Source organism: Mustela erminea, chromosome 5, assembly GCF_009829155.1.
Source record: "Mustela erminea isolate mMusErm1 chromosome 5, mMusErm1.Pri, whole genome shotgun sequence".
Taxonomy (NCBI): domain Eukaryota; kingdom Metazoa; phylum Chordata; class Mammalia; order Carnivora; family Mustelidae; genus Mustela; species Mustela erminea.
The window spans coordinates 19,441,552-19,454,229 of NC_045618.1; the positions used below are offsets into that span (position 1 = coordinate 19,441,552).

A 12,678-nucleotide genomic window follows, 5' to 3' on the forward strand; every position below is an offset into this window, starting at 1 on the left:
ATGACAGGGTCCCAGACCTTGACTCTGATGCTGCGGAGAATCACGGCTCCCGAGGCCCTCCAGGGTGCAGCCAGGTCTGAGGAACACTCCCCAACACTGAAGAGCCAGCTCTGGTCAGGGAGGGAGGCAATTCTCCTAGCTCTGCCTCCCAGAATTTGGTAAGAAGTATGCCACTGTGTTGTGGGGGACCTCAACTCTTTCCTGATCTATACAACTGGGGCACTGCATCAAGGAGATCCTGGGAGCCTTTCCTTTCCAAAGGGCTCCTATACAGGAAACGCTGACACTAATCCAGACAGAGAGGGGGAAGGCAGTGGCCTAAGGGGAGATAAACAAAACAGCTTCAAAATACAGGGGAATGTAGGTGGTTGCTCACGGGACTCGAGTGTGTCTGGGGATGTGCAGTGGTGCCGAACGGCATGTGTGGTCAAGCATGCTGTTTCCCGTGACTCACCTGTTAGAACCTGGCAGAGCTGCCCAGGACCCTGGGCCTCGGTGGAGGGGCTGGGTGCCGAGGACCATTTGCGCCTGACCAGATGCTCCCTCGCGCTGAGCGGGCCCTGGGAGTTGTTGAGGGGCTGGATGAGCACTTGCTCCTGCCCAAGCTGGATGAGGCCAACCTGCCCAGAAAGAGGAAAACGGGACATGAATCACCCTCGTTCACACACAGCCACAACCCCGACAACCCGAGGGCAGCCAGGCCGCCTGGCTATGGCCTGGGCCTCACGTCTGGGCTTTTGCTTTACAGGGTGCTCTGATTCACTGAACCCAAGAAGGAGCCTCTGTGGGCCTTGAAACATCCAACCCCATGGCTGTGTTGGGGAGAGGGGCACGGCGTGGGGTCAGGGGTGCAGAGATAACATCCGGCAGCACTGACTTCCCAGGTTCACTTTCAGAGAAACATATTATTAGTAATAGAAAAAAAATCAGCCTCCAAAAGTCTACTTGATGAGGCAATGCCAAAGCTGTTGAGGATGAATGACAAGGACATCCTTAATGGGGGGGGAAATGCCTCTTATCCCTGGAGATATTGAGAATGAAAGACAATGGAGCCAGTCCTGTATCAATATCAATGTATCAATTTATCAATAGCTTTGTGGCAGGGGATTTGTACATTCTTTCAGAACTTGCGGTGTTTAAGAGAAATCGACAGAGTCTATCCATTGATGGGATTTGTGAACCTAATTTAAAGTTCATCATGGGCTTAGATTTGTGATTTTAAAATCTTAGTAAGTTTAGAAGCGGTATTAGAATGTGTCAGAGAACTTAAGACCTCCCACGTTTGTAGGACTAACTTACTGGGTTTGTAGCGATCACTGAAATACTTGCAAAGGGCTTCTCAGCCAAACAGAGAACTTGGGAAAAAAAACTAGGTTACATTTTTAAACAGTTCTAAAGGTTTCCAGGTTGTTAATCATCAAATTTACAAGAGGCGCCCAATATTATCTAAAGCTTCCTTGAAAAGGATTGCAAAAAACCTTCGAGATAAAGAGGATTAAGAGTATAGTTATCTAGAGGAGCCTGGGAAAATGTATGGAATTTTTGAATCATATTGTATGCCTGAAACTAATGTAACACTGTTAATTATACTTCAATAAAGAGTTTAAAACACTTGCTAGATTAGAAATAGGACACAACTTGTAAATGCAAGGAAAAATTCAAGAACTAAGATTTTTAATTTGCTCCTTTAATAGACTGAATCTTAATTCTAAAATACATTTATCTGGTGCAGAGAACTCTTCCCAGCTCTTAGAACCAATGCTGACACATGAAACCGATCTGTGCTCCTTCTCTGGGATGCCTGCTACTAGCTTCCCTTCTGTGGTGTCAACAAAGCAAGGTAAACCTCCATCAAGGAACCCCACTGGGCCCCGGGCTAGAGGACCTGAGTTTGCACGCTGGGCTGCGCGGCCCACGGCGCCTCCTCCAGGTGGATGCCCAGGACCATCCTAGCTAAACAGAGTCCGCAGCTCACAGGTCGGTTTTGGCTGAAATGAGTATCATCTCTCCTCTCCCCACCCCAAGCCTCTTTTCTAAAGGCCACATCACATGGAAGCAGTGCTTCTCAAAGTCCACTGCATGTGAAAACCACCTGGGTGTCTTGGGTGGGCCCCGAGAACGTGCATTTCTAACTAGCCCCCAGGTGACCCAAACCTCTGCTCTCCAGCAGAGCAAGGCCTCTGGTCTTAGGACAGAGCTGGCTCAAGCCAAACGGCAGATCTCCTCGGCAATCGGAGAGGATGTCTGGACACCAAACCTCTCCGAAAGTAAACCAGATCAACTCATGAGATCGCCTACAAAACACAGGAGGAGTCCCCAAAACACAGGGTGAGAACTTACTTCCAGCTCCTAGCAGATTTCAAGGTTTCCATTTCATTAGAACTTCTGCCAAGAACAACTCCGAGATTTTACTGCCCAAATAAAACTGTCTTGAAGTGGCATTGCATGACCTGCTGGAAAGCACAGCTTTCTTCCCTCTCCTTTGAAGTGAGGATGTAAATTTGCTCACGAAGATACTTTGGGGAGATGGAATGAGTGGAAGCAGAAGGTGGCCGGGTGACAGGGGGGTGGGGCACACAGAGCCCCACTGGGGCTGCACCTAAAGGAATCCTCAGTACAGAACACACATCTCACTGCGGTGAACACTTCCATGGGTCACAGTAAAGTTGGCAAGTGGGGCAGAGCACGTGGGATGAGCCCCACATGGAAGGCGCCCCATGCTCCCTGGAGGATACACTCAACTTGAACTCTGCCTCAGATGCTCTGGCTTTGGCAGGTCAGGAGCCCCCTTGGGTCTAGCCCTTTCAAAGCCAGGTACCCGTTTGGTCTAGTGCTCGCCTTCACAAGCAATGGTGTAAAAGGCCAGGGAATGGGTAACTCTCGTGCATTGTGACACAGGGGCGTGGCACACAGGTGCACACACCCAAGCCACCAGCAGAAGTAGCCCCTTCGCTGTAGCAGGTCTTGTTTGCAGGAACCCGCATGCTGGTTTCCAGCCCTTTGGGGAGGACAGTGGTAACAATGGTAAGATGATTACGTGGACTGACGGTCTGTCTGACTCTACCTGGCAGCTCTTAGCTTCCTGGGATCCGGCTTGCAAGCGGGCATGGCCAGGACTAGCATCCGGGAGCAAAGGGGCCCGGCACAGCCCTCACCCTGCAGAGCCAGAGCAAGGAAGGACTTGGCCTCGCCCCTCCCTCCCCCAGTCTCAGGCTGTCCCAAGACTCCCCGACATGTCTCTTCATGCTCATCCTGTCATCACATTACCAAGGATAAAATGTGCTGCTGAAAAGTGCCACTTGTGCCCCCTACACACACACACACACACACACACACACACACCATCTAGCCCCAGGGCAAACACTCGCCAGCCCTCCTTATCCTTCCCCCACCTTCCCTCTTCCTCCTCCCTGCCCGCTGCATTATGGGGCATCTGCCACCACCTGATCGTTTGTTCCTTTGAGACAGGATCACAATTAGCTCTCTTTTTTCCAGTATCTGCCACAGAAGTTACTCAGGAAAATGCAAACAGAGTAAAAGAGAATGGGTTGGAATGCAGTGGAATGGACTGGACTAGCAGGGCGTTTCTGCAGTCCCCTTTACTCACAGGCTCTCATCTCTGGCTACACAGGAGAGCCATGTGGGAAACTCCTGATGCCCAGGCCTCACTCTGGGCCAACTGAACCAGAATCTGTCAGGAGTTGGGGGGAAGGGAGCAGGGACTCAGGCCCTGGTACTAAGAGCTCGCCAGGAGATCTCAAAGTGTAGTCAGGGTTGAGAAGCACCCTGCTAGCTTTTAGCTAGGTGCTGGAGACATTGGCCACCTCCTGCCTTGACTGAGATGTCTGAAGGTAGCCTGGGTTTGAACTGGACCTTCCTCTGACCCTGGGGCTCTTCCCTGGCCCGGCTTCCAGCCCCCAGCTGCCCGGTGGCCCCAGAAGCTGGGCGGGGCTGCTTGGACTGGCATTCATCCCCTGGTCACCACCTATGCTGAGAAACGAGACCCAGGGATGTCTTCCCAAGGCCTCCGTGTCATACCAAGGACAGCGAGCGACAGCAGCAATGATCCTGAGGTTGTGGGAGATGAAAGCGGCCTGCAGACTTCATCCGAAGACGCAGAGCTGTAAGGGAATGCCTGTGGCAGACAGAGCGGGGGGACCAGGGGCCGCCTGGTTTGAAAGGGCGTGGTCATCCTCCAGAAGTGGTGCTCTTAAAAGAGAAATCAGCAGTTCGCTAAAATGCACACTATCCTCCCAAAGCAATGTGCGTCCAATAAAATGCATCAGGCTGTAACAGTTCTGAGTGGCTCCCTGGCGATTCTCTTTGTTCTGGGGGATGGTCTGAAGTGTTTCTGTGCTGCCTTAGGAGAGCGTTACAAATCAGGGGCTGTTAACTCTGGCCCAGGCTCCGAAGCGCCATAAGTCCTCCTGGCCTCGTGCAAAACGCATGAAAGACATATGGACTTTTCTCACCTGTGGACATCAGCATGACTTCTCAGCAGAATGGAGCAAATGCTTTTAAAATAACATGAAAAATACACATATAGTCTCTGTCCTGCGGATGCTCCGAGACTGAAGGGCACACCTGAGGGGACACCGCCACATGACTGTCCACCTCACTGGGACTTCAGGGCCCAGGGAACTCTCTGAATCCCTTCTTCAGGAAGCTGTGGCTTCTTGGTTAGCCAGCGTGAGTGTCAGGGGGGTCCTCTCCCCATCGACAGGTTAGTGTGGGTGGTTCAAGAGTACAGAGCAAATGGGGTTGTTAGTCTCCTTCCTGCGTGAGCCAAGTCTGCTTCCAAAAAGGAAAAACAATCCTGTGATGACAGGCCCTCCTGCACCTGCCTCCGCCTTTTTCGGGGGCCTCAGAGGAGCTCCTGTGGCAGAAGCATGCCAAACCCCACAAAGGCAAGAAGGGCTTCCCAGCCTCCATGCTGAGTCCCACTGCCCCCATCCTGGAGTGCCACCCAGAGACCCCCTTCAAAGGTCAGCTGCTGTCTCTGCAAATGTCAGGTACCTAAACAGATTCTTGGTCTTCTTCCCAAAACCAGCCTCTGCCCCCATAACGTGGACCAGTCACCGCCGTCTTCTCCCCCGTTCTGATCACTATAGCCGGTCACAAAGACGGGCAGCTCTTCCTTCAGATTCTCTCTTGCATAGACACCTTGCTTCCCACTTCCACAACCCAAGATTTGAGGCTCGTCACCTCGTGCTTGCAGGCGCCCTCCTTCTCCAGTGCCCCCCACGGTGTTATCACTAGCCATCCCCCACCCCCCAGTCAAAGGCCAGAAATGCTCCTCATTGCCTTGAGCCCAGTGATCCTCACGACGTGGTCCCCAGCCTGCAGCAGCACCTAGGAACCTGTTAGGAGTCCAAGCTCCAGGCCCACCCAGACTGGCTCAGGAACTCTGGAGATGGGGCCCAGCAATGAGAGTAAGGAATCCTCCCGGGAACAGAGCTGAGAACAACTACTCTACGATAAATCTGAAATGCCTTAGGTAGGTCCCCAACCTAAGGCGGTCACCAACCAATTAGATGGCTCACTTCATCCCCATGCTTGTCTGTTCAGTTCTTCTCCTACCATCTCCTAAGATAACCATCTCCACTCCCACTCCCATCACGTAGCCACCTCGTGGGCCCCGATCTAGGGAAGAACTTGGCCTTGGAGGCTCTGCCGTCATTCCTTCCTCTTAGAACAGGAGGCCCACCTGTTTCTGCTCTAATCCTCTCCCCAGAGACCCCACCCCACCCCAGAGCCACCACTGCTCTACCCCTCGGCCACCCTGTAAGCTCCAGTGTAGGCTCCTTCCGAGACAGGCCCCACGTTATACTCCTGAGGTTTGCTGCAAACCCACCAGAACCCACCTGTCCTACCCAGGGCAGGTGTGTGATAATGATCTGTTCGTTTAGTCAACAGTGTTGACTGATTGGTTGATTTATAACTGGAAAAGTCTGGGCCCCAGAGGACAACGGAAGAAACATGTTTTTAATGCCTTATTGGGCCAGGCTCGTCCTAAATGATTTCACAGACTTTATCTTACTTCATTCTTATCAACAGCCGCATGAGGCTGATGTTATTTACTCTTCCTGGGGCTGCAGACTGGACCGTGCAGGCGAGGTGGCTCACTTAGGATCACAGCCCCAAGCACCCGTGAAGCCTCATTTCCTAAAGAACAAGAACGTGACCGTGCATCTGTGTGCAGAGGCGGGCATAGGGAAAGGATCAGCAGTGACCATGCGTGGCTCCCTCCAACGTACCAGCTGCACAACCGTCCCCCATTGCACGCATCCAAACCCAGGCAGCTGCAACATTTCAAAGCTCAGGAAATAAGCCTCAAGAATGCAATCAGTCTAAGACGTCTTTGGTTTATCGTCCCATCTTGTGCTTTTTTTCTTTTTTTACAATGTTGCCAACTACATAAAAGTTCAGATGCGGAAATCTAGTTTTGGACTGTAGGTAGGACTGGGGAGCACGCATGGCCACCACGAGGCCCGTGAGCAGTCGGGGCAGAGAGTCACTGTGAGGCTGCAAGCATGTCCTTCCAGAGGAAGAGGGGCAATACCTTAGAATTCTCCCATCCGGGGTCTTCCCTTCAAATCCTCCACACCTCCCAACTTCACACTGTCTTTTCCCTCTTTTCCTTAACATCCTTAATACCCACTCAACTGTTTCTTTTTATGAGGCTTTAAAAACTTGTGTGCAGGGTGCCTGGGTGGCTCGGTTGGTTAAGTGTCTGCCTTCGGCTCAGGTCACAATCCTGGAGTCTCAGGATCAAGTCCACATCGGGCTCCCTGCTCAGCAGGGAGTCTGCTCCTCGCTCTGACCCTCCCCCCGCCATGCTCTCTCTCTCAAATAAATAAAATCTTAAAAAAAAAAAAAAGTGTGTGCATTTTCCAAATACATTTACACTGCAAGCAATGAGTTCTTTGGTAATAAATAATAGTGATGACTCTCTTAGGACTCTGTGCCTTCACCACACAGGCACCAATATGATGATGTAGGACACTGTGGGACATGTAGGACATGTAGGACATGCTCCCTTCCAAATGGTCTCCAAACTGTACTATTACTTCCCTAGAGGATTCCTGTCTGGCTGTGTGCAATCAAGGGATGCTGTATTAAAAAGCTAAGTGATTTTATAATCAATCAAAAGGGTCTGATCATTCCAAAGGAAGAGATGGCAACCTCCCAAACCTGTCCCCTTGATCAGAGGAGTCATGGAAAAGCAGGCTGCCCTCTTAATTATGGAGCTGCCCAAAACTGCCATGCCACCTGCTCACTGACTGACCCTGCCCCACTCTGTTCCATTGGCCTACCCCCACGGAACAGAGACGAGCATTCTTACAAAGCCCCTGAGTAGACCACAAATGATGTGCCACCAAAGTGGCCCCCTGTGCTTCCGTCGAGCTGATCAGCCAGAGCCAGTTTAGACTGGGCCATCAGGTCAACTCCAGGGGCCAACCGGAATGACAGATCCCACAGAGTGTGGCTGTGACTCCAGGGAAAGCCTTCCAGGAACATCCCTGACTCTGTCTCTCTCTGGGGTGGCCTGGCGAATGGGTATGGCTTTTTCAAGTTCCGTGGCCCAGGGCTCCTGGGTGTCCTGTCTGATCTCAACATTTCTCTCGTTGCTGGCCTCAGCAGGCCACAGCCTCGGCCCAGAAGGGAGGGACAGAGGCAGGTGGGAGGACCCTCTGGAGCCTACATTCATTAAGGAACACCGGCTACGGCTTAGCAGACCAACCCCACGGGCAGGGGCCTCCCCCACTCTCTGTCCTCATGTGTGGGGATGGAAAACAGCCCCTTCATCCGCTCATTTCATTTTTCAGACCCTGACACAGTCTATCACTTAAAATTCCTATGCTGCCCGCTCGGGTGAAGTTTAACCTGATCCCAATTCTGCAGGCCTTGCAGGCGCTGGCCCCGTTCACAGGAAGCAGCTGATCCAAACTTGCACAAATTCTCTGGGGGTGGAAATACCTGCCTCACATACCCAAAGTTCATTGCTTTGAAATTGTATGGTTATAGAAACTCTTCCAAAAACTTAGGTAATGTCTAAGGGCTCCCTGAGACGTAAATAAAACGATGAAGCATAAACAGAAAACAATTATTACTTGCACCTAGGGTCTCCAAAGAGCCAAGAAGTGCAGTTTGCATAGCTTTTCAAGATAAGTGAGGGAGAACACCACCGGCCCACGCCTCTGCCCACAGTCCAAAGCAGAAGAGGCAAAATGTAACACGAGATTTATGCTTCATGCCCCATAAACAAGTAATGATCTACTCTAATTATGCATCTGCTTTAAACAGATACCAAACCTCTCTGGAGACAGCACAGACGCCACGCAACCAGGAACAGAGCCCACATTCCCCTGCACCGTACACTCGCCGCTAAGTCATTCGGGAGATGTTTGATGCATCAGGATTTAATTGCTACTCAACATCGGAATAAAGTTTTATTGAGTATAGCCATGCCCATCTGTTTATTTACTGTCTACGGCGTTTCTGCACTAAAAGGACGGCGTGGACTTAACCGTGACGGAGACCATATGGCCCACGAGGCCTAAAATATTTCACTGTCTGGTCCTTTCCAGCAAAAGTTTGCCAACCCCAGGCTCTACATGACCTTTAGATCCAAGGTGGCTTTGGAATGCTCCCATCTGTGGACATCACAAATCTCCTACTTGCTATGGCTCCTCTCCCAAACTTTGCGGTTGAGGCTGTCCTCACAGACACACAACATACATGCTGCATTCCACTTCCCGAGGCAGTAACCGACACATTACCACCCACCTGAACCGTCTGGAGCACATTCGAGAGCCAAAATCCAAGCGAGGTAGAGGGCCCTGCAAACTTGGCTAGCCTGAGATCCTGTTGCTTTCCCACCGGTCTCAGGACTACCTTGCGACCAAGAGGGCCGCCCGGGGTCACCTCCTCCCTGCCTTTGGCCCTTCCTCTGCAGAGGGCACTTAGGAGGAAGTGTCCGATGTTTTGCTCACACGGATAGGATGAACACGGCAGACTAAACACCAGAAGTGTCTGCTGCTGCAGGAATTTCAGAATCTAAAGTCTTAGAGGTCCACCCGCAGCTGGTACACACTGAACACAGACTCTTGGCGGGGTTCTTTTATCTAAAGCACAGCGCCCTCACATGGTGCCGAAGGGAAGCACAGTCTTTCCGAACGCGGGAGGACTGACGGAAACCTTCGCACAGCGCGCACAGCTCAGATGCCATCTGTGAGAGGGCCCCGCGTTCAACTCGGTGAGGATTTGGAATCAATGTTATCCAGATTTCCACCCTCAGCTCCTTCACAGATAGCTGCTCCTCGCTGGAAACTTTACACCGAGAAGTGTAAACTCTGACCTCTACAGAAACTCACCAAACCGCAGCAAATGGGATTCAGATGTTTCCATGTACAGTACAGTGATGTGACCTAGACTTTAAACACTTTGGCAAAAACAGGAAAAATGATGTGGGCCTTCCAGTCCCTCCCAGAACATGATACAGCCTTGACCCGAGTCCTACGGTGATCTGAGCCTTTCTCACTCCTCCTTCAGCCTCCTCATCCGCAGCCCACATTCTCTGCCCCTGTTCCACATTAGCTCCTAACAGGCTGCCTCCACGGTCCATTTTCCTTGTTTAACCGAAGACGCCAATTTCTTCCAGCCCAGTAAAAGTAGATCACATTCTGATCAGGACTCAGAAAAAAAATCCTGCAAAGAGAGCTAGTGAAAGCCTGGGAAATCCTAGGAAATGACCACCCAAGATCCTCTGCAGAGCTGGGAGGAAAGCAGAAGTCTTACATAAAGACTCGGACCCCCAGGCTCTCTAGCTCTGCTGCAGATTCTCTAAGACTGGTCACATACTATGTGGGTAAGGGCTAGAGAATTCTAGACGGTGGAGCAAGATAAGGTGGAGGTGGAGGAAGCAGTTTTCTTCTGCCAGGGAAGAACTGGCACAGAAGAATATCAGAAACCGCTCTCCCAGAGGCCAGCCATGACAGAAGATACAGAAACAACCCGGGTGTCTCACACTCCGAGCCACACCAGGCTCTGCTGGGGGCAGCCCATCTGCCAGCCATGTGCACTCCCAGGGGGAAAGATGGAGAAGCTGAGAAGCATGCGGCTGGGCACCGGTGTACAGGGATCAAGTGTGAGCATAAGCAGGGCAGGGGTGCACGAAAACGTCCCCTGCCCCTCTGAGCATGGCACAGGTACTTCTAATGCGGCAGGGCAAGGTCCCCGGGGGTGGGGCTATTGCCCCAGCAAGGGAGCTCCTGGGGACAGGAACAGGGCCTTATCACCAATGTAAGCACCCCCCAAACCTGGCTGAAGGTGGCTACCAGACACATACTTGCCCGTGGTATAAAGGAACAAAGGGTCCAACACCCTCTCTCTTGGTTCTCACGTTCAACTAAGAAGAGGTTAGTAGCTTGTCGGGGGACCCCCGTCAAAATTTCCTTTTCCGGGTACAGAAAGACTCAAGAGGGATAGCATGGCGGTGAATGCTTACTACCCTACCCCCACATCCAAGAACAGATGAGATACACACCTAGAGGTGTTACCCGTGACACAGACACATACACACCTATGCAGATACAAGTAAATATGAGAGAAGTGCGCCTCTCCCTCTAGGGGCCTGACAAGATTTCTTCCCTGTCGGACCTGTGCTCCCCTGGGCGGGCTGCTGCGTATCCTCCTGAGCAACCCCAGGACTGCACAGTCCCCTTGTACTTCAGAGCTTCCGCACAGCCAGTGGCAGGCACTGGACAGTCCGCTGCTTCCCCTCTCACCGTCTTTGCTCAGAGACCCTCCGGAAGGTCCGGGCGGGAAGAGGGGAGGCTCCCTCTGGACGGCGTGAGAGCAACCCTGGAGGCTGAACTTCCCGCCCAGGAACCGCCACCCCCAGCCCAACCTGCCCTGGGGACCACCCCCGGCACGGCGACATTTCGACGGGCAGAACCGGAGGGGACGCGGGCAGTACCAGGCCGCCGCCGGCGCCGCAGGCGCTGAGCGAGACGAGGGAACCGGGGTGGCCAAGCACGCGGCCCGAGTAGAAGCACAGCTCGGCCGGCCGTCCGCGGCGCCCCGCCGTTCCCGCCTCCTCCACCTCGAAGCCGCGGGACAGGAACCGCAGGTCGTGGCGAAGCTGCAGGTACAGGTCGCGCCCGAAGGCCGGCAGGTGCAGCAGCAAGGCGCGCTCGCCCGGCCGGACGCGCGAAGCGGCGGGGGGCGCGCGGGGGCGCCGGCGCTTTCGCTGCCCGGGGGCTCCGGGCAGCTGCGGCAGGTGCACGTCGTCCGGACGCACCCGCCGCGGCAGCACCACCTCCACGTCGGCCGCCGCGTCGCCGACAGCTGCGGGGAGAGAGGAGACGTGTCAGCTCGGCGGGGCCCGCCCGCCCGGCCGCCCGCCCTCCCTCCGGCCGCCCGCCGCGCACCGGGTCCAGCGCCGGGACAACGCTGCCCGGAGCGGGCGCTCCCTTTCTTCCCTGAGCCGCGGCACCTCCGTACCGGCCAGCGCCTCCGCCCGGGACCCGCGCCACCAGGGGAAGGGCTCCAGCGCGGCAGCCCGAGCACCTCCGGGGACGGCGGCGCGGCATCGGCGCCGGGAGACCCGCCGGCGGCGCGGCCGCCCAGGAGCAGCCTGGAGCCCGGTCGTCCGGCCGCGGCCCGCAGCCCCTCGGCCCCGAGCGTTGTCAGCGCTCCGCCGCCGGCCCCGGGCCGCGCAGGCAGGCGGGGGCCGCCAGGACGCCTCGGGATGGCAGGAGGAAGGTGGTGGCCGCGAGAGGCACGGGCGAGGAAGAGGCGGTGGGCGAGGGAGCGCTACCTGTGCCCGGGTCCAGTCCCCAAACCAGCAGCAGCAGCAAAGGCAGGACGAGAGGAGGCAGCAGGGCGCCGTCACACATGGTACTTGGGAGGAGCAGCCCCCCGGACGGTCGCGGCGGAGCAGGAGCACGCGAGGCAGCGGCGCCAGCCGGAGTGAAGCCCTCCAGCCTTTGGAAAAAGTAATTAGCGCTGCGGACAAACCCAACGTGGTAAATCCCAAGCCCCGCCTTCTCCTCGGATAACAGGCGGCGATTGGGCTCTCGCTTTCCTCTGCCCCGCCTCCTCATTCCCCATTGGCTAGGACAGGTCTAAACCAGGGTGCGTAGTTAGGTTGTAAGCACTTTCTTACACGTGGTTTCTGGGCAGTGGCGTGCGCGGGACACCAGGTGGCGCCATGGAGCCCCTGGAGCTGCGCTACTGCTGAGGCCCTATGAGGACACCGGACTGGTCTTCAGTTTGTGCTCCTTGTCACACTCCTCTCTGACCCTGCTGCCCAGCGTCCCAAGAAGACAGCCAGAAATCGTCCTGGACTACCGACTTCATTCTTTAAAAGGATGTTCTCCCTACGTCTACAGTAAAACTAGTTTGGGTTGTTTGTGGCTGGACATTTTCTGGCACACCTGAGTTTGCTACGTAAAATGCAGCAGCGTTTAGCCAAAGCCTTCGCACCTCCTGCCGCCTTTATCCTCACAGAAACCAGCAGCACAGGCGTGACCACACCCTCTTACAGACTGAGAAACTGAGGGAGAGAGAGCTGAAGGAGTTTGCTAGTTACTAGGGTGAGTTTCTATCAAAACAGGAGCTAGAAGTGGTCCTAACTTCCAGCCCGGTGCTGCTTAGGACAAACAGCAAGAA

The 12,678-nt window shown here is 54.3% G+C and overlaps 1 protein-coding gene across 4 annotated transcripts in view; it reads right to left on the reverse strand.

The window, feature by feature from the left end:
- ADAMTS17 (ADAM metallopeptidase with thrombospondin type 1 motif 17) overlaps positions 1 to 11,986 on the reverse strand; it is a 326,270-nt gene extending 314,284 nt beyond the window's left edge. For all 4 annotated transcript variants that reach the window (XM_032342200.1, XM_032342198.1, XM_032342199.1 and 1 more), the window contains exons 1-3: positions 11,825 to 11,986; positions 10,982 to 11,352; positions 455 to 620 (exon numbers count right to left, since the gene is read on the reverse strand). In XM_032342200.1, the coding sequence (XP_032198091.1) occupies positions 455 to 620; positions 10,982 to 11,352; positions 11,825 to 11,903 (616 nt within the window). In that variant the 5' untranslated portion in view covers positions 11,904 to 11,986. The remainder of the gene's footprint in view (positions 1 to 454; positions 621 to 10,981; positions 11,353 to 11,824) is intronic.
- Positions 11,987 to 12,678: the final 692 nt, after the last annotated feature.